At 37.0% G+C, this 22,602-nt stretch overlaps 1 protein-coding gene across 5 annotated transcripts in view; it reads left to right on the forward strand.

The window, feature by feature from the left end:
- ZFYVE28 (zinc finger FYVE-type containing 28) overlaps positions 1–22,602 on the forward strand; it is a 162,588-nt gene that overhangs the window by 55,367 nt on the left and 84,619 nt on the right. For all 5 annotated transcript variants that reach the window (XM_054203242.1, XM_054203243.1, XM_054203244.1 and 2 more), the window contains one exon: positions 21,947–22,087. In XM_054203242.1, the coding sequence (XP_054059217.1) occupies positions 21,947–22,087 (141 nt within the window). The remainder of the gene's footprint in view (positions 1–21,946; positions 22,088–22,602) is intronic.

Genomic DNA, 22,602 nt, shown 5'->3' on the forward strand with positions numbered 1-22,602 from the left:
GTCATGATATTTTTTTTCTGCAAGTATTGATTGTTTAAAATTATAAAAAGTTATGGTAGCAATACTTCTTAAGCTCACTGAAGCGTTATCGTATTGATTCCTAACGTAAGTGAGGCTGAAAGTTTCAGATTTAGTGTGTCTTAGTTACATAAGAATGCTAATTTCCTCAACTGCAATAGTTCCAGATTGGTAACAGGCAGGGTTGAACTTTGGCATTAACTTGGATTCTGTCCCTGCAGCCTCCCTGACAGTGAGAAACAGTGTAGTTGTGGTAATGTGCATGGGGTATGAGCTCTGTTAGGGAAGGATGCAAAGTACCTCCAACAAGTTCAGAGTAATTTAGTTTTTAATAAAAATACCTTTTATCAAAGAATCTCCAAGTACTTTGTAAACATGGCTTTGTTCTCACAATATTCTTCCGTATTGCAATACTTTGCAATAAGGGAGTGCTGTTAAAGTGAAATGTTACCTTAATTTTCTACATGTGAGATGGGCATGTTATAAGTCCAGTGCAACAAATGTTCATGATAAAGTCTCGTGTGAGTCATAGGGTAGGCCACAGTTTTATTAAACTTAATCATACAGTTGCAGGCTAAAATTAAAGGCTGTAATCATATTGTTAAAGGTCTAGAACTGTTTCATGGTCACAGAGGGATTTAGTAGTAATGTTGGTAACAGATATTCATACAGCAGGCGGCAGCGTTGCCAGGCCCAAAGCTGATAGTTTTCTCATCATTTGCAAGATATGAAAGTTAAAATAGAATTAAGATCAGAGAGGCTATTCTTTATTTAATCCATTTGTTGACTCATTCTGCTTTTTCATCTTATTTGGATTTTTTAATACTATTTTGCACAGCTTCTGAGTAGTGAAAACGTTCGTAAAATAGCTTTTTGAGAGCTACAGTGTTTAATAATTTGAATAGAAAACGGAAAGAAACACAGTGAGAGAAAACACACTAATAGAATAATGCTACAAATCTCAGCTGCAAGAATTAAGAGGACGCAAGTTCTGCTCTGTCCTTGAGGGCCTCCTCGTTTCTCTTTCTATTTTATTTTTTCCCTTGTCTTATTTAATCAATATAGTTTTCAGCTTACTGCTTCTTTATATCATGGTTCCCTAGTAAAATGTCACCAGCCTAGCAGTGCTTCAGGTTACAATCTGTATTAGGTCGGCAGCCTAAAACTGTAGCTGGAATTACTAGGTTTTGCTCACACCTTGCCAACATGGCCATTTAATAGTGGATTTGTAAAAAGTAGAGAACTTGATATGGAAACACTTACTATGTCTTAATTATTTATTTTTTTCCAAAACTGGTCAGGCTTTGGTGGAAAAAACAATTTTATTTAAATAAGGATTCATCAGAGTAAGTTTCTCGGACGCACAGTTTCATCAAAAGGGAGATCGTATGTAGTAAAGATGAAAACTGTGAAATGCAGTAGTTAATAAGCAAGCTTCTTTGAATGAGGTAAAGAATAAGAAAGCTCCCCATCAAATATTCTTCACTGAAAGTTTCTGCTTTTCCTTACATGCACATGAACACTTCTATACAAACAGTGAAAGCCAATACAAATATAAAGGCTTCTTGTTTGGATATCTTGTCTGTGGTGTTTTTTCTAGTCTTCATGCTGCATCAACAGTTGTACATCTGTGAAGATCTGTAAAGCTGACTCTAGTGAAGAATTCAAGAAAGGAGAAAGATATGTCAGTGCTGCCAGACATCAAAAATATCTCTCTGACGATCCAATGGATGTTCCATGTGGTCTTAGGTAGCCGGGATTGTTTTCACTTTACAAAGGGGGAAAAGTTACTTGTGAAACTTGAATTTATCCAGATTACATATGTAGTTGGCATTCCATTATTTATTTTTTTTAACTTTTATGAGTAAATAATTGATGTAGCATATAAGTAATTGTATGTAGCTTGTTGTGAATTTGGTTACATACTTCCACTTAGGCTGGATAGTGACACCTCTACATGAATCTGAAAATAAATTTTATAACATGACAAAAAACAACTTTAATAAAAAAAAGGAGTAAAACCCAGTCTGAATTATAACTTTCTTTTCCAGATCTGGGGTTTGGCTCCGCTTCTGCCCTTAAACCTTATTTTCAAAATGTGTATGCAGACTTCTCTTACTCTTTTTGCCCAAAGTATTTTCTTTTTTTAATTCCTCCTTTATAGTTACATTCCTCAGAACAAGTCCAAGTTGGTGTTATTTTTTTTTTTCCTATTTTCACCTACAGTGAGGAAAATGGGATTTTCCAGTTCTTCAGTTTGGTGGCAATTCTCAGTTCCATTGGTTTCTGTGCTAAAAATGCAAACTTCGTAGATTATTAAATGTCTTAAAGGTTCATTTCAGTTCAAATATGTGATCGTGAACCAATATTATTGTGCATTAAATACCACACATTAACTGTCAAGCCCAGTTCTTAATGTATTTTCCTGAGTCATGGTTTTATTTTGTGCTTTGAAGCGTATAACAAATGCTACTGCAAAACACTCAGTAGGATTGCTAATAAATTGTGTAAGTGCCACTCAGCTCCAGGGCTAAAATAACCAAATAAAATAACCTCTGAAGGCTCCAGTGAAGTTAGGCTCAATGGGCATAATTTCTCTGCTAAGGCATTCTGACTTGTCCCTGCTTAAATAAGGTTTGTGTGTTGTGTGCATTTGGCTTAACTGAAAGTTGATCTATGTGATGGTCCTTTGAGTCATGAAGTTTTTCTTATATGTGGATAAAAAAATCGTAATGGGTTCTATGCTTTGTATACTATAGTCTGTTGTCTTGATCTCTTGGGGTTTTTTTTCCAATTTTTAGTTTGCAAGTAAGAACCTGTCTAAGCATCAGTGTGTATGTAAAGATATTTCTACTTACATCTGCCTCTGATGTAAACAATATGTAACGGCACCTTTTCAGTGTCCTCTTTGCAGAGGACATCAGTAAAGATTGCTAAAACAGACACTTATTTTTCTTAATTTTTTTCATTATTGTCTGGAGAGGACCAACTGCCAGTGTCGTGTGTGTTGTCCCCCTGCATCTGTCCTATGTTCCATTCTCCCATATTTCAGTATGTACACGCTTACAGAATATTTGTGTCAAACTTCTGGAGGAAACCTTGAGGCTCGAGGATGGTCACTGATGTTGTGAGCATGCCAGAGAGCCTTCTTGGCTATCATTAGCCACTGGAAGATGCATCTTCCTCAGCAAGCATTGCTTCTTGTACCTTCCTTCCATCCCCTCTGGCACTCATCTCTGTTTCATTTTGAAGATCCTGTATGCTAACAGGCAAACTCAATGTGGACACCTAAGTAAGACTAATCTGTTTAGCCCACTACTAGCTCCACAATTTGAGACAAAACACAGAAAGGAGTGACTTGATAGATGCTTCTCTGAGAGTACTGTGGTGAGCAAGGAACAAATTCACATTTCTTCTCATAGTACAAAAAGTAGGGGACATTGTATGAAGTGGGGTCAGAACAAACAAAAGGTTAACTGTTTTTCTTCAGCACACGACTGACCCGTGGAGCTGCAGATGCCCAGTGTTTACAGTATTTTCCAGGAAGCAACTGGACAAATGGAATAAGTGAAGTTGTGGACACCACTCTAGTTCAGAAAGTTGCTTAGCCTGCAGGTAATGCTTTCCAGATTTCAGCTATCCATGTAGTCTTTGGGTATCTCCTATAATCCACAGTTGAAAATGGAACCCTCGGCTAGACAGGCCCTTGTTCTGTCCTTGTGTCACTGCTCCTCATGGGATAAAAACTTGTCCATAGCATTTGGAATGGGAATGCACTTGGGTTCTCATTTACAATGCTTTAAAAATTTTTGTCAACTTATATATTTGAGTGAACCTGTAAGATGCTGAATTTGTTTGCAGAGTTCTTACTGTAATAATTCTCAGCTGTTAGTTGCAATTGATGCTACATGTCATGGATGGATAGTGAGAGCGTAGAGAGTGCCTGTTAGCAGTGAATGTTTTCTCCCTTTGCTGTGTGAACTGAATTATGTGGTTATGCTGTTGTCTTGTATTCTCTAACTTGCTGATTGTTATTGAACCTAGGAAACTGACATCAAGCATGTGGTAAATGCAACAGGAATACAATGTTATATTTTGTTTGTTTGTTTTCTGGAGAATTTTGAGTAAGAACAGAAGTGATTAAGTTGTCTTTTTTGGCTTGTTCTGCTTGGCTGTTGAAAGAATAACTGCCTGTGGCCACTTGACATATAAGTCAAATCCAAATAATTACTTGTTGCTCTGCAAAAAGTTGTTGTGAAGACTACACACACAAGCAGAAGCCAGCTTCTGAAAACAAAGCCTCTTATTAGGTCTCAAAATATGCCCTTATACCTTACATTCATATGTCATACAGACAAAAAAATTTATTTCTGAAAAGGAGATGAGTAAGAGCAAAACTGAACAGCTGAGCAGTTGACCAGGACTTCAACCAGTATTACAGAAAGGCAAGGGAGGAAGAGCAGCGTGGGGCTTCTTCCTTCTGTTTTTTTTCTTTAAAGGTTGATGTGAAGTTGAAGTCTTGAGGCTAGAGATGGTTTCTCAAGATGATCTGGGAACACTGCAGCATAACCAGATTGTGATGAAGTCTGTTTAAAACTTTGGTGATACAAATATTTTATTAAGGTTGGTTATTAAACTGTAGAAAGGGACACAGCAGTTTTTTGAAAACTGTAATTGCCTAGGTTATTGCCAAGCTAAAAAGAAATCAGCTTTTTTGCTAATAACCAAGAGATGGAAGATAACAAATATGAGGGATCACATAAACCCCATGAATGCCTGCTTTTTTGCTATTAAGAATTTGTTGGCATGTCCACCTTAAATGTGTTGAGAGAATTGGTTTTATTGCCAGTGACTCTGTCACTCTCTCAAGTTGCCACTGAAAAAGTGGATGTTGCAAAATAATTGTTTTGTGTACGTGACATAAATAAGATAAGCAGAGAGTTAAGAAAAAGTTCTTTATAAGAAGATGCATTCTGTTTTATCAGTTCATTATCAGCAATCAGTTCAATCTGTCACTTTGGTGCTTTATGTGAACTTTTCCAATGGCAACCAGCAAAGATTTTTTTTTCCCATTTGTATATAAATCTCCAAATCTGCCAAAGTCTGCCTTCAGCCTGGCTGTTCACCCATATGCTGCAGAATCCTGAAAGAACAGGAATGCAGCTATTTCTTATATACAGAAGTATTTTACTGTGCTCTGGAATGCTGGATGTGGAAGGTAATTAGCATTTTTTGGAAATCTCTTTGTAGTTTATTATTACTCGGTGCAAAATTTCACCTGGGTGAATGCAAGCAAGTTCATATTTATCTTAGCACGGTAGTATGATGCCTGAATGGCAATGACTAACAATAAACAAGATGCGTTTCATTTTCTAGCATCATACAAAAAGTTTTTTCTAAGCCGTTTAACCTTACCTCTGTAAAGCAGTCACTGGGGAACCTTAGGTATAATTCTACATTATAACATGTTCTTACACATAAACCAACTTTAAACGCTTTTCTTATTGTGCTGCACGGTTCAGTAGCTTGTTTTAAAATTGAGCCAAAACAACCATAGCAGACCTTTGTGGGTATAGAATCCAGATGTCGAAGTTCTCAGAAATGTCTGGGTGCCCTAATACTAGTATTTGAATTTCTGCTGGTGCAGATGTGAACTGTGTAGCATTAGAATGTGATCTGGTTCTCTAAAGGTATTTTGCAGCTATCATACTAGAAAACTATATGTTAGAATATTTCTGCTTTTTATGGCCATGTACATTCTGATGAGAATCTACTACGATTTTGGTTTTAATGAAGAAAAATTTTGGACCGCCAAAAGAATAAACTTTCTTCCCTGTTAAACCCAGCTCATGCATTTCTTCTTCCTTCTCAGTCCTCTGAGTTTGCTGCAGCATAACTTTTGCCATCATGTCTAGGAGACTTGGTGATTTCAAGGCATTAAGAAAAATAAATCCACCAGTGTATACACTCAAATGCATCCTGCAATATGTTACTGATAAAACTACTTGCACTTAATACAAGTAGTTAAAGTCCACTGACTAGATTATTTTTCTCCCCTGGATAGAAAGTGTTGTTTTCACTTTTCTGACTTTCTCGTAATCAAAGCAACTTATGTTGTAATTGTCAGTTTCTCCAGGAATCCATAGTAATAATCATGACCTGTTGATTTTTTTCTTTTGGCAGATGCAAGAACATTGATGTTGTCTTGAATGAGATATTGCTTAATGTACAAGTAAGGACTAGGTTTTTTGGAATGCATTTAATATATTCAATGGAGCTGTATTACAGGCAGAATGGAGTTTCAATCCAAGGTTTTTTCCCTCAGTCATAGGAAAAAAAAAAAAAAAAAATTCTTACCTTACCCCGGTATTAGATACAGTTTCCAGGAGATCCTTCTCTCTCTCTTGTTCTGCCAGTTTCTCGCTGTATCACTGTCGTGCTGGTGTTTTAATCTTGATTGGTTTGATCTCCACTCATAGGCATCTTATTTATTTGGTGCAAAGCTATCAGGGCAAGTTTGTGTGCTGCAACAAAAGCAGCACATCTGTCTTCCTAGGAAGTGACTACAAATTTTTCTTGAAATTAACCTTGATTCTTTACATCTTACCTGTTTTCCTGTGTAAGCTTTTCTGGGGATCAGCCAAGGCTGCTGATCCACGTGTAGTTTGGAGCCATGGGGTATGATGTCAGCTGTTCCACTTCAGTCTGACATGTCAGCAGAGGACTGCCTCAGCAGCCTGCTCCTTGAGGAAGAAAGAGGGTGAATCAAGTAGCAAAAGCTTCCATGAATGAACACGTCTTGTATTGCAGAAGTATTTTGGCACTTAGCAAAAGCTAAGTTATCCGCTGCACAGAACTGAAAGGTTTTGAATGTAATGTAGCCCTTGCAGAATTGGGTTTCTTTGTTTTCATGGTCTTGTGTGGGGCTGGGCAGCCTTTCTCTTGCAGAGATCTAGCGTGTTTGGATATGACACTTTAAAACTAGTCCGGGTCCTTAATGCTCAGTTTTCAGGGCAATGTGTCGTGATTTGACTCTACCAAACTTGGTTTGTCCTTTGGACTGCTTAGCGTTATGCTTTTTTCTCTCTCTTCCTGGGGTTCTGTGGCTGTTTATGCCTAAGTGAGAATTTTCTTGGCACAAGCTGACAGATAAACCTAAGAAATAGTCTGAAAAAAAAAAAAATGCTACTTTGACTCTCTTCCCAGCTAGGAACTGAGCTGACTTTATGAATGGGGAGCAAATCCTCAGAGTGTGTTATCCGAGTCTAGATGTGTTTCTGGCTAGGCTGGATAAGGGTCTAGAAACTTCTGCAGGGACTCAGTAAGTCAGATGGGAATACGAAGCAATAAACTACCAGCTTAGTCAGGAGGCCCAGACAGATTTAATTTCTCACTACCAAGCACGTATTTTAATACCTCTTCAAAGTATGTAAAAGAATATTAGTGACTGAGATGGTAAACTTGCGATAATCTGTGATTGGGAACTAAGAGCTTTGTAGAATACTGAATCCAGACTTTCTTTTGGCTTAAGGGAAAGGGACACCCGATGTTCTTTAAACAAACAAAGTATAGATACTAAAATTTTAACAGTACACTGACCACTATTCTCTGTAGATCAGTGATGCTCTGACATCTAGGATGTGTCTCTCCCAACGAACGTCTTATCAGTTCCTGGACAAGGAAGGCCACTTTTTTTGAGTATGTAACTTTCTGATTATATTTTATGGGATTGTGCAAGCTGCTGTCACTGGTTAAGATTGTGTCTCCCTTCAGAGATAACTTATCTCATTTGCTTGCTTGTTTCGAGTCTTTCTAGTAATTTTGAGATAACTGGGGAGAATAATACAAAGCTTGATAAAATTATATGTAGTGACATGTGATGGAAATTGAAGAGTTCTATGCTGTTTTATGTTTTGTTGGGTTTCTTTAAATTGCAAATTATTGTGTTATTTTACTTTGTCAAGTCCCTTAGAGCACGAATGCCTTGTTTCTTTGGTGAGGAGCAATGTGCTTTGTATTGGCAGAGTGAAGAAGGTTGGAAAATGGAAGAGTGCCATAGAAGGACTTAGAGGTAGAGTCCAGGCAGATGCGCTTCATACATGCAGAGAGAGATGGTTCTGTGAGTGAGGAAGACCAGTCTGCCAAAACAAACTCATACGTGCTGTGGCTGCACGTAGTCTTGTTGCATCTGGCTTCTAGCAGACTGAGAGATCTTTTGGGGTATTCCAAAGAATGAATGAAAAGCTTGCCTTGTATAGTTTCAACTGTTTTGCTAAAGTGTTACTGTTAATCAGTAAATTTTCATGATGACTATATTCTGACTCCAGTGTTTTTGTGGAAGCTGATGTGATTGAGTCAGTTTGGTAAGGGCAATGTCTTTTTCCAAATTGCGGTCTCCTGTGAGTGTTGCTAGTGGTGTGGTACACTAAGGCAAGGCTTCATGGTAGCATCATCCATTGCAAGTCAGAATAAAGTCCTGGGCATGTGAAGTGAAATGTATGACAGTCACACTGTCTTCTGCTATAATTCATTGTTGAAGTGTGTAACAGTGCTTTGCTGGAGAGTTTTCCCATTTGTTGCAGAGGATGATACGTCGGTAGGAATGTTTAATCAGTGTTGGCCTGGGCAGGATTAACTGCTCTATTTAAATTCTGATTTTTTGTTTTCAAATTTTTTCATGCAGTGTGTCTTGCCCTAAGTGCTGTACATCAGGTTTTTATGTAACAATATGTCCAGAGAGAAACGAAGTGTATAAGAGAAAGTTCTTCCATTGTTCTGTGTTGGGAGTAACAAGGCTTTGTTGGGTCACCTGGAATACTGGGCTGAGTGCAGGTCCAGCTAGGACCGTAACACAGAGCCACACAGAGTAACAAATGGCACCCTGATAACGGTGGGGTGGCAGACCACAGCCTGATTGGGCTCCTTTGTAGAAATTTGGGGTATATAAGACAAGTTCTTCAAGTACACGTCTGCTCTTCATGAGGGCAAACAGCTTTGTGGTAAGAAACATATATGATCATCAGGAACTCTAGCAGTCTCCTGGTTTTTCATATTTAGTCTAATAAAATTATTTCCTGGGAAATGAAGATGTTTGTAATGGCTCTTCTGGTAACTTGGCAAGTTGCACTTCACAGGTCTTGTAGTTTTTCCTTTATGGAATAAGATAACTTGCATAGCTTTCTTGAAATTGTCTTTTACAAAGACAATTATATATATATATATATATATATATATATATATATATACAAGAGCTGTTAATGTAATTTTTATAATTAAAGCTGCTTCATTTACTCTAGGATTTATCTTGTTAGGTGGCCTGCATTCGTCATAGCTTTAGGAGTTAGCTTTGGGATTCAATGCTCAGAAGTTACTTGTGAGGAGAAGGGTTGGGTTTACTATGGAACTTGAAAATGGTTTTCAAAGAGGTGAGGTTTGTGTTAGGCTTATAAATCCATCTTTTCAATTATATGTTTTTTTCCTGTGTTTGTCCTGTTCTTAATACTGGGTTTGGCTTCAGTCTTAGTCTGGATGCTCATGTTTTGTGCTTTTTTGTATCCTGTACTTCATATTTTTATTGCCTTACTCATTGTAGTACATAAGCATTCAGTGACATGTTAAACAATGACTACTATATTTCACATGTGGATTTTGTGTAACTTAAATGCAGAAACTGCCTGTCTCAAACTGATATTTCTGAAGCTATCTGCATTCATATACCTCCTGGAAATTAATTTTTGACATAATTTTTAGTAGAGTATTTTGCTTATATATATGGAATAAATATATTTATAAATATAGATTTAATATTGTTATATAAAGACACATAATATATAAATATATATTTCAGGGATATTTCATATATTTCAGATATTTCATATCCCTGAAATGAGTCATCATGTTGTAATCTGTTGGTACTTTTACCATCTTACTGCAATTTACGCACACACCCCCTCCCCTGTTTCTAATGCCCTTTCCTTTGTCTTAGGTTGTATGGGGATGTGACTAGTTCTTAGACTGTTGTAGGTAGTAAATGAACAATCAAGCAGTAGAGATGCTTGGAGAGTAGAAGTATAATGCCAGCTTGATTTATATTGCTATGTTTTCAGTCCATTTCAAAAACATAATTGTGTTTTGCTGAATATAAATAATATTTGATAGCACTCCAAAATATATATTCTTCTGCCTGTCATCTCCAGTTGATAAATTCTGGACTTCCTTTTTTTATCTCAAATAAATAAACAAAAAAGCAAATGAATAAAAATTTTCTGAACACATACTATAATTATGGATGTTAGTCATGATTTTGAATGGTGTTTGTGTTCACAGCACAATTTCAGGATGCGATAAAATCATCCTCTGAAGTTAATGTGTCTTTCTGAACAGAGCCTTTGATTTCATATATTCTATTTTAACCTAAACGTGTAATGATTTTCTATGTATATCTTGATAATTACAAATAATATAAAAATTATATCGAGGAAAACAAATAGCAGGTACAAAAAAATCTGAGTTACGTTATATTGACATGTGCATTTGCAGTTGGAAAAAATCCCTATCAGTCTCCAAAACATTTTCTTTGAAAGGGAATGATTTATTTCACCTATAATTTTGATAAGGAGAAGCAATGTAGCTTTAAAAGTTGTAAAATATTCAGTACATTAGGAAACTGTTGCCTGACTAGATAAGCTAACTGCTTGGAGGAATAACCTAAAGCATTTTACAGTAAGACTTCTCAATTAATTTCTTTGAATGTGTTTGCAAATTGCCACGAAAGTGCAAAATATGGTTCTCCTTTATGTATTTTGCCGCAGTTGCTTGGGTCATATGTATCAAAAATGGTGGTTTTGTGTTTAATAATGCCTTGAGATTTTTTTTTTAGATCGTCATTGGTAGTCCCTGAAGTTCTGCAGGCATTTGCAGGCTGCAGGCTTGCCCATTTCATACATGCTTGGTATCGAAAACTAAAGCAAAGCTGTGGCTCAGGTCTGGTGCAACAGTAACCGCTACTGGGGGGAACAAAATTGAAAAGGCTTTCAGGTACTACAGCTAAATTCTGATGTAAGAAACCTTGTCTCTAAGGTAGCAAGTAAGGACAAAAAAGAGATTTGTAGTTCAGTAGGTTTGAACAGATGTGTCTCACCTTCAGAAGGAAATGGTGCCACCATGCTCATGGCAAATCTAGAGGGGTCTTTCTGCAGCTCTTACCTTTGAACCTGTCAATGGAACAACAAAGTATTGATTTAGCTGGAGGGAAACCTGTCTGGTTCAAGCAAAGACTGCAGTGCAGAAGTACTTCAAAGTTCTGACCTCCACTTTGCCTTTGTTACACAAACTAGGAAGGCTTGAGCAGGAAAAAAACTGAGGAGTGGGAGATGACAACTATTATTTTTGTCTGTGTTGGAGCAAATTCCCATGTTTTCAGCAAGTAATGCGGTCATGTGACTATAGGCCAGACAGCTGTGTAAGTCGGGCTAGATGCAGCTATTACCATCTATTTTCAGAGTAGTCTTGAAATTACTGATTGATTTCAGAAATGTCAGAAAACTTTTTTGACGCTTTGATTTTATGATTATTTTCTTCATAGAAAAATAATCAGTTTCTCAATTGAAAAGCAATTAATAGCTTTGATCCAAGTCTGCATGTATGCTAAACCTTCCGATCAAATGCAGTATTCATAAAACCAATTTAACTTTTTAACCCTTTATGACATTGGAATGTAAGCTATAGCTATTCCAGCAGGTGTTCTTCCCTAAGGCTTTGGAAGGCACTAGAATTCTTTCCTCCATTACATGTGAAAAAAGTCATGAGTCTGCCTCTGATTTTGGTACGGTCCCTAGTTAGTGTTTGTTTCTGGAGTTGGACTGGGGTGTAAAGCCATGGTGCTAGAGAAGCAAGTTTAGCTGTGGTGGAAGATAAAGCTTACCCTTGTCTGCTGAGAAAGACATGCAGAAGGTGTCTACATTGGAAATGAAGTGAATTGTACAAGTATGAGTTAATAATTTTGCATTACTTAAGCATCCTCCATTTTTCAAAGATCAGATTTCTCTCTCTTTGGTGTCTGATGTAGTGTTGTTTTTTGATGCTATTATCAAATATAACAAAGGAAAAGTTGCTAAAGCATTTAAAATATTACAGTAAGCATTACTAGTAAAGCATTTCCTTGCTTTTAACAGCTGTTCTGCAATTAATGCCTTTGCCATTTTTGTTACTTAGCATACTAGAGAATATAGTTGGCAACAAGAAGTTTGCTGAATGGATTTGGGGAGAACTTGAACATGTATGGTTCTAATGTGAAAGTGATATTGCTGATCAATAAAAAGTAATGGGCAATAGACTGTATGTATTGTAGCTTTTCTGAAAGCTGTTTTTGGGAATGTGGGAAAAGAAACATCTCTTCATTAAGTTGTCAGTACCATAATTATGTTGGTTTTTTATATTTACCTACACAGGCAGCAAACAGGTCTGAGAAACTTGATCTTGCTAGAAACAGACAATATATGATTTTTAAATCCTTGTATGACTCACTAATATGTAGTGACTAGAGGTTTCTGGGGGGTTGCTTTGTTTTTTAATTTTCCCTCTCAATAAATGAATATGGAACTGTCCATCTTAAAAAAATATATACCAGAAAAGCATTCATGTTTGTATTTAACTTCTGCTTAGTTTTTGTGCCTTCTGTGTCTTGATGTAAAAGAAACTAGGGTGTGGGAAGGGAATCGCCGAAGACTGTTACAGCTTATCCAACATGCATGCTGATCAGGAGAAATGGTCAAACTAAAACTGTATGCTCAGCTAGCACAGAAAATAGCTGTACAGACCCATTTGTTTCCCAGGAGAGATTTTCTGCGTGACCAGGAGACCAAGGACAGATCTTGAGGATATTGTCTGGAAAGACCCAGGAATGCCTAATTGAGCAAAAAGATTCAATTCAGCAGGGGGTGGGAGCAGGGGTGTGGGTGAGCCTTCTTCCATGTGCAGTCATCCAGTTAGTTTACTGTCTTCCAGAAAATACATGCTTTTTGTATAGTTGAATATATCTTTTTGTTGGAGCGTTTCAAAAGTGTTTTAGCATAGTTCGAAGTCCTATGCGGTCCTGCTGTTGGTCTGTCTGGTGCCTTTCTCCTCTCTCTCTTCTTGCCCGTCTCCTGGTAGTTTTCAAAGCCACCATTCATGTTCAAGCATGCTTGGAAAGAGAATGCTAATCTCAGTATCAAGTCCTTAAAAGCAATGAAGTTCTTAAAAGTTCCCTAAAACTCTGGGTAGGTTCCTACAAAAAAGGAGGTGGGAACTTTCTGCAAAGAGAGATGATGTTAAATGCTCTGATTGAAGGACTGTCTTGAGTGAGTTCGTTATTAGACATGGATGAATCTCTACAGATAGGTGCTGTGGTGAGCATAGGACAAACATCAACTGAAGCTTGCTAATATCTGGAAAACAGAATAGGAAACTCAGTTTGACGGATAACGGCACTTGGAAAGCTACTTGTTTATATGGTTTAGCTGAAATAGTGGAAATAAGATCAAAAGATTTGCTTATGCAGACATTCATTTGAAGTTATTGTTAGAAGGCAGAAGCTGGGAAAAGTTTCTGTGCTGAGGGCCGTAAGAGCGATTTCTTTCATCACTGGGCTTGAACAGATGCATTTCGGAACAAAATTCTGATGAAATCTTTTTGTTGCAATGATTGATTGTGCTAGTGATATGATGCCAAGGTAGTTAAATCCTGAACATCTGCCAAGGTGTTCAACCTGAGCTTATTGAAAGCCTCCTACAAGGCAAATGAGGTTATGTATGAGCAACTTCATATAGGTGATTGTGCTTTTATTAAAATACGATGTGGAATATCTCAGACTCATCATCAGCAAGTTTGCTGAGGCAAAGAAAAATAAAGATGCACTTTCAATATGAAGAAACCCAAGGAATGCGCTATGCCTGTTACTACCTGAGAAAGACTATGGAGTAACTCCTATCGTCAGCAGGCCTGAAATCATTGCTGGGTCAGACTTCCCTCTTGTTAGAGTTTTCTCTACGCCCTGATTAACTAAGACATTTATTTCATGATCCAGAAGTAAAATGCTGTATATGGCAGATTGTTCAAAACAGGTCGGTACTGAACAGCAAGGCAAAATTGGCATTCTACCAGGTCTGCTAAGCATGAGCAAAATACTGGAACTACAGACCTGGGAGGAAAAAAAATCCTGTTAGGATATGTGCATGCTGAAACAAGATGGAGCTGAAAAGAGGCTGCAAAGCAATCCTTCAACTGCGCAAAGTGGGGGTTTTGAGGTTTTTGTTTGGTTTCTTTTTGTTGTTGTTGTTGTTTTTTTTTTTTTTCTTTTAGAAGTCTGATTCTGAAAAGAAGAAAAGGTATAGCAAACTGATAATTAGAAAAACATTAACATTGAGGACATGTCCAAGAAGAGATCAGTTTGCCTCAGTGTTTAGAAATTGTTATACATATTTAGACACATCCATAAAACATGTTATAACATAACTATAGTACGTTAAAAAGTCCTCTAATGAAGAAAGTTGTGAAGACATGCAGCCTAGTAAGATGGAGGGTTTGCATTATTGGAGGAAAAATAGTTGGGTGCTGCTTCCAAATGCCACACAATTCCTCTGTGTAAGGGGGGGGGCTGTGGATCTGGAATTGAACATAGTCAATCAACAAGCCCAGGGACCTAAATTGGCTATTTTCCTCTGGATAGATAGCAAATCACTGAAAACACTGCAGAATCTATTTTGTTTGAAGAGATACTCATTGTAATGTTTGAGTTTAAATACAAAAATCTAGACAAATCTGAAGTGAACTGCATAAAAGCATTTAAAGAGTGATTTGTTAATTTCAATATGTATCCTGACAAACTGAATTTGCTGTTTCTGAGTAAATATTTGTCCTTTAAATTTGATGTTCTTGCAGCAGCTGAGAATAAAATATTTTAAGGTCAAACTCTGGGAGATTAGCTGCAGGAGAAGGCTTTTGGTAAGTGTTTTAGAAGTTCAGTGGGGTGGGTTGACCTTAGCTTGCTGCTGGGTGCCCACCCAGCCATGCTCACTACCCTGCTCAACAAGCTGGAGGGAGAAAATAGGATGAAAAAGCTTGTGGGTCAAGATAAAGACAAGGAGATCACTCACCAGTTACTATCACGGGCAAAACAGACTCAATTTGGGGAAGATTAATTTCTTGCTAATAAAAAATAACCTGCCATAGGCTGGGGGAGGAGGTAGCATTGCAGGTTGTGCACTTTTCATGTGGAAGGACAAGCTGCTCCATCACTTCTCATGCCTATTTAGCGTCTTGACTGCCCCACAGCAAAACCCCTTCATCTATGAAAGAAGTCTTAACTTCTTTCGTAGAAATTGAAGCTGCAGTTCAGCTGCAGGCCACGTGTATTCAGCAGAGTACATGTCTGAAAGCTTAACGGCATCTGCTTATGTACTTCCCCCAGAAAATATGGATTTGAGCACGTGCTTTTCTAGATTAGTATTATGAACACTCAAAAATAGAAACTCTGCATGGTGCCTTAATCCATGATGAGTGAAAACCGGCTGTGTGGTAGTCTCAAGTATTTGCTACACTAACTAGGGTAACCACTATCAGATTTTCCTTTGGGTGGGGGGAGGGAGGGGTTGATTTTGTACCATTCTGCAGGGGAAACAAAACACTTAAATGCGTTTGGGGAGAGTATGCTAGTGTCACAAAAACTCATCCACCTGATTTTTGTTGTCTAATAAATATTATCTCAGATTTTTATTTTTTTTTCTTAAGATGCCGCTAGCATTTTAGTGTGTTAACAACCTGTTCACCTGTCTTTCTTGCTTGTATAATGATATTCTGTAGATAAACACAGAGCAGCTGGCAGAGCTTTAACCAGGCTGTAGCTTTTGTCACAGTGCTTGTTGTTTTTATGAATCCTCATGACCAGTTACCAATCAGTGTACTCGCATTGGAGTCCTTTTTCTTTTTATGCACGTGCAACACCAGTTTAACACTTAATTACATTCTACAAAATATGAATGTTGAGGGATTTTTCCTTAATGGATAGCACTTCAGGTAGTCAGTAGATTAAAAGATTTTCCTTAATCTACATCAGGTAGTCAGTAGATTAAAATAAAAAAACCACAACCAAACCCAAAAGAAAAAATAAAACCAAACAACAAAGCCCCCAAAATAACTGCTTACTTGGAGTATTGGTGTTACTCTTTCATTTAATGTGAAGAAATATTTTTGCTGCTAAAAATTATGACATTTCAATTTGACTATCAGAAATTTTGACTGACCTGCCTGTTAGATAATGATTGTTTCTTATTGTTATTAGCCTTTGGAAATCAATGAAAAATTCAAAGGACCTGCCCAAAGGAAGGATGGGAGTACGTTTACTTACGTGGGAGGTGAAAAAGGAACTGATGTAACAACTTGCTGGTATCCTTTTCTGAAGAAATACCTTAAATCTTTGGAATTTATCATCTGCCAGTTAAGCCTACTAGTGCAAATGTGACTGGTGTAGTCAGTTTTCAGTTGGGATAAGTTTCTGTTACTGTAAGTCCATTATTTTTCACATTGGCAATGAATAAACATGGGACTTCACACCTAAATCCTATTACTTTTAAACAAAATACCATTTCCTTCTGATAATGTTATGTAAGTCTTAGTTAAGTTTAAATAGCTTAAAACTAGTTGTGTGCAACACCAGTTGTAAGCTTTAAAAATCCTACATTGCCTCATCCCTGGCTGTATTTAAAATGCTTAGAACCTCATTCTGCCTTGAGGTGCACAGAACATGTTGTCATCTCATACACGAGTTGTTGTTTTCCAAAATGTTAGGTGGCATTTTCTGTACGCTTCAGAGTAGGAGCGAGTTCTTAACCTATAGCTTTTCCAAATTCCCAACTCAAAGGGAGTGTGCTTTTGCTTGTGAAGTCCCTTTTCTGATTTCTGTGTTATGCAGTAATTGGCACTGTCTGATAATGTCAGCATGTATTTCAGGGAATAGAAAGTTTGAGGTTGATTGTCTTTGGGTATGTGACGATGTGTTTCTTTCCTTTCCCTGAAAATGTAGCAGACAACAGATTTAGACTGAGAAAAACTGGGCCCTCAGTAATAGATATTTATACCACCCTTTCCCTTACCCCATGGAGAATCAAGGAAGCTACATAAATGAAAGGCAGTTCCACTAATGTGAATGCCATGGCCTTTCTCTAAAACTTTTAACTTTGTCCGTTAGAGTTGTAGCATCAGTTGTATCAGAATAGAAGTTGTTGAGCAGGCAGTTGATGTTTGCTAACCTTCCTGGCTAAGGAAGAGTAGTGTCATGGGGCGCCTGCAGCAATTGAATCTATTGCACATAGACTTATCACCCAATATTGCCCTGTGATTGATTGTGGATGCAGTTGCTGCAAAGTATAATAAAATATATGTACTTGTGTAAAAATACACTTCTTACCATTACCAAGTACTACGTAAAAAGTTACCCTGATGGATATAGGTTTACTTTGTTCCCTTGTCAAAAAGCAATCTGGATTTACCATCAGCAAAATGCATACAACTAATGCTTTTCCATATAGTTTCTTTCCATGGGGATGAGGTTAGGGTTTCTGAGTGTGTGGGAGAGACATAAATGCTTACTGCTGGAAAAATGCCAGTGAACGAGGGAGAACTGAAGCCTTTCATCTCAGGCCCATGGATTTTATTTTAAGCAGGGATGGGGTTTAGCTGTTGTTCTGAAGCCTTTAGATCAGCAATTGAAAAATGATGAAAATTTTCCCGAGGATAACTGACAGGCATCAGAAGATAGTTATATCACTAGCTGGGATCTTGCTTATCAGTATGATTCTCTTGCTTCAGTCTATTCTTTGGCTCATTTGGGATGATGATGTCTTCTGTCTCTTTGTGGTGGTGGTGGGGGCTCTGTGCCTGTTGCGATGTCAGCAGACGAAAAAGCCTGAGCACTGAAACCTGGGAGAAGCATTCCCTTTAGTGTTCACATTATGGGCTGCTGTCACTTACGTTTATAAGATTATGCATATTTTATGTTAGTGGAAAAAAGCAGTACTGATACCTGAAAGCTGTTGTTAAAAATCACAAAAAAAGACACTTGCGATTTTGTTTCAAAAGGAGAAAATCCCCCCCAAGAAGAACGCTTATTTCTGGAAATGTGATTTTTCAAGGTGATAGTTAAATTTCAGAATTACTGACTGGTTTGAGATTGATCTTTCAGCACCCTGGCTTCTCATTGTAGTATCAGTTTCTGGGCTGGCTCTTTGCTTCTGTACTGTGTTGAGAAGTCTGTGCTAGAATTTCTTTCGTTCCTGATTAGTTGACACGTTTTTTAGTGGGAGTTTCTGGTTTTCATAGACCAACTTGTTTACAAGGTGAGAAGAGCATCTGTAAGTTGAAGTCCAGCAAATTAAAACAAGAGATTAGATGCATTAATTTTGCAAATGTGATTAATTCCTGAAACAAACTACCAGGATAAGTGGTAGGTTCTCTGTTAGGTACTTTCAAATGAAGTCTTTCTATTTGAGCAACTGAGAATGGGAATTACCAATTTTTATTCTGCCAAATAAGTAATTTGGGTGGAATTACTTGAACTGTATTTTGCATTACTCAAAGTAGAAATTGGCATTGAGCATGGTGCTATCTCTTATTTTCTGCTACCAATTGGAACAAATTGAATTTAGAAAGTTGTGGCTATTTGCTTTAAATGACCCCCTGCTAAGAGATTTAGAGTTTCATGCAGCTTCGGCTTGCCAGGGACCGCATATGATTGACACAATTAATCGAAGATCACGCTGCTAATCCACACCAAACATAACACAGTTGAGAGAACTCAATTAAAACTTTTGTTCCTCCAATTTAAAAGATCAGCCACGTGGGAACTAAGTATCTCAGCCTTACTTGTGCTTGAGACCAGTCTTAATAAATTGCCTTATTTTGCTTCTGCAGTGCAATTTAGGTGCTTATAAATCAGCATTCATGCTTTGCCACAATTCCACACATGAACTCCTGCATTTTTGGTTAACAACTTTGTCAGAAAGTTTTAATGGATGTAAGTGAATGCTGATGCAAAATGTAAAAATCAGAAATAATAAAAGTAATTGGGTAGGGGAAATGCTGAAAGAAATGCTTTAATAAGTCTTGCTTTATAAATACAGAAATTAAGAACTAAAAAAATTTAAATTTAATAGTTCAGTTATAGGCTCTCCCTCTTGTCATTCACTTGGAATTTTGTTTGTTTCTCTGACACAATGCAGTACAATCTTTATCCTTCTCCCTGGGCACCTTTATATTGGTGCTATAATGAAAACATTATTCAAACCTGTGTAAACTTTTGACAGCTTACATTTAGGGTTCTGAAACTGCTTAATAAAAGAGAACATTGAAAGCTTATGATTGGAAAGACTCTCTATTTTGTAGAAAGTGGTTGTTTAAAGAAGAAAAAAAACCCCTAAGACTTTCATTACTACATTTCCACTGCCCAAAAAGATGTTTCATTTCTGACTTGACTCAGAATTTGGGTGGTGGGAAGTCATGATGTAAGAAGCTGCTGGGCCGTGTGATGGCTTACAGCAATGTTAAAGGTAGCCTTAAATTCACTATATTCATGCACAAATAAGGTGTTACAGGAACACGGTGCCTTTGTTTTCACAGAGGACTGTTGTTAAATTGCTGACTGAGAACCAATCCAGCAAGGAACACTGAGGCAGTATTTATCACTTATAAGGCTATATCTTTTTCCTTAAGTCTTGTGGCAATAAAATACTTGCAGTAGTTAACTCCTTGATCCTGTCAAGTGTGGAGGATGTATACTGTTCTCTTCAAAAGGTGTTAATGCTCTGTTGTCCCTTCTCAGGGACTAAACAGCTGTGCAGGTTTAAATACTGTTGTACTATGAAGGCCTGAAAGGCTTTTTCTGCAGGATATGTATCTTGTGGAGACTAAAATAAGGAGTTTAACAATATGTTGTGGTACCTTCTGTTAAAAAAAAATAAAAATTTAAAGTATGAAGCAAAATTAACTGCTTTTTTTCAAGTATTCCTGTTGGGCATTTATTGCACTTTCACCATTTCTGAACCTGTGTTGCTGTTGGCAGAGGCTTGCTATGGATCTTTTTGTGTGATTGCAAACAACTTATGTCTTCTGGACCAGTGCTGCTGGACTGGGTGTACGTGAAGCACAAGATTGAGCTCTAGTGTACCTTTATCATCTCTATTAGTGCTTTAGACCTGTGGTTTGCTAACGGCAGCATTTTTGGTCCCACTGCATCCATATGCCCATCCCTTAAGAACTTTGGTATTTTATCCTTTTTACAACAGTGGAAATGTTTTGTGTTTCAGATAAAAAATATTATGGTTTGCAACATATACTTCCTTGTTATGTCCTCAGTGTTTTTATCTTTTGCCATTTGTTGCATTTGGTGATGTTGTCTTTTAAAGTGATGCTATCTTCTGTTCTGCTACTGACTAATTTCTTCATTGTATTGCACTTGTTTCTGTTGGTACATGTTTTGCTCTGATGTACTTATCTTGTACATCTTCAGTAGTTGTAATTTGAAAATGTGTTGCTTCTTGGCAATTTGTATGCTTGTACTTTTTTTTTTTTTTAGTTTATGAAAGCAGTGTTTTCTTTTTACACCATGGTTTTCTTTACCTGGAAGTTCTTTTCTATATTAATTTATTTCCCCTAATGTTTGAGTCTCTTTAAATTGCTTCCGTGCAACTTGGTCTGTATTTTCAGTGTTTGTACACATAACCTGGTCCTTTAAAAAGTATTTTTGCATTGTTTCATTCTTAGGTGCCTTAAGAATCAGTTTCAGATATTTTGCATCTGTTTGTTTTCTATAGTATAAGATGTTTTTTCTTTCATCTAGTGACAACTAATTCTAATTCTCAGTCTACAGTTAGTGTCGTCTTAATGTTTCTTACCCAGTGATTAAACCCAACTATTTCATTTTATACACACCTCCTGCAAATCTTGTGTGTGTTTTACTGACTGCTTCTTTAGAATAATATGAGGTTGTGCTTACTGAGCCCATGAATCTTTCACCAAGTTGCTGACACACGCACACGCTCAGACCCCGATTTCTGTTATTTTTTTATATTTTGATGAAACCTTTCATAGGGATCAGAATTACCAGTTGTTAATATTAAAAAAATCCCTTTTATGGGATAGACTTTTATTATTAATATTTATCAATATTTTTTTGATTATGCATTCGTTTATTCTTCTGTTCTATTATAATTGCTGTTTTGTTTTAATGTGGCCAAAAAGCCATTGTGATAATTCTGTTCTTTGCCACTTGAAAGACTTGTGGCAGAATTTTCAGTTTGTAATGTCATGTTTAGTCATATTTGCTTTGTGAAATCTTTACGTCTGTTTGGCCCTGCTAACGCGTCTGGTAGATTCAGTACTTTTTGTCCTTCTGTGACTTGATTCTTGTGATCCTCAAAGTGAGGATTCTGACCAGATAACACTGTGCATTGTGTTGCAGGGGTTACCACGCTGCTTGATGGATTATCACATTGCTTGGTAGACTTCAGGGAGTTTGTTTGTTTTAACTTGGAAAGAAGCTTTGCCTTGTTTTGCTTAGAACTGAAGTGTACTTTTGTTTAATAAACAAAACTTGTTATTAGCTCTGCTCGATAATTATGCCACAAGTAGTGAGAATGCCAGGATGGTTTTTGGAGATAATGGTAGCTGAGTAATGCCTCAAGTTTGTTACGAGAGATATTTTTTTTACTTCAAGGTAGAAAATATTTGGAAGTGTGCATAAAAGTCTCAAGATCATTGTTTTCCATGCTGCTTACACTACTTATCTGGCTTAAATGTGTATATAATAAAAAAAATCACAATAAATATAATTAGCTGAAGTAGTTTTTTTATTTGCAAAAATAATGTAACATTATATATGTCTCGGTCTTCACTGCAGAGAACAGACCCGCAGCTCCTTGCTCAGTTCTATTACGCTGATGAGGAACTAAATCAAGTAGCAGCTGAACTGGACAGTTTGGATGGAAGAAAAGACCCACAGAGATGTACGCTGCTAGTCAACCAGTTTCGCTCTTGTCAGGTAGTCATAATGGCACCTTTCTGATTTCATTGCCACTTTTGTGTATGTTAAATGTATTACATTATTATTTATTGCATTAATTAGTTTTTATTGTCAAATCCCTTTTAAATGAATTAAAACTAACATTTGGTAGATACATTCCTTTTCATTAGTGTAAAGGGTATATTTTTGAAAATGCTCTTCATAAACTAAATCTACTACATCGCATTTAAGAGTGTGTTGATGCTTTCCCTTAAATAAGAACATACTTTAAAGACATTGTTTCCTTTATATAAAATAAGCACTGGAACATGAGAAATATTTCAAAATTTCAGGCAGTATAAAGTAGCCATGGCTTTTGTAGGTGCTCAGCTTTCATGCCTCATGAATCAGATAGCTTTCTGTTAGTAAATCAACTACGTGAAGAAACCTGGTACCTTTGCTGATTTTTGAAAAGGCTATTATCTGCTTCACGTATATAGTCTTGAAGATGAGAGGAACTACTGAGGAACCAAGCGAAAGAGGGGTTTATCTGT

Source organism: Rissa tridactyla, chromosome 5, assembly GCF_028500815.1.
Source record: "Rissa tridactyla isolate bRisTri1 chromosome 5, bRisTri1.patW.cur.20221130, whole genome shotgun sequence".
In the NCBI taxonomy this organism is placed as follows: Eukaryota; Metazoa; Chordata; class Aves; order Charadriiformes; family Laridae; genus Rissa; species Rissa tridactyla.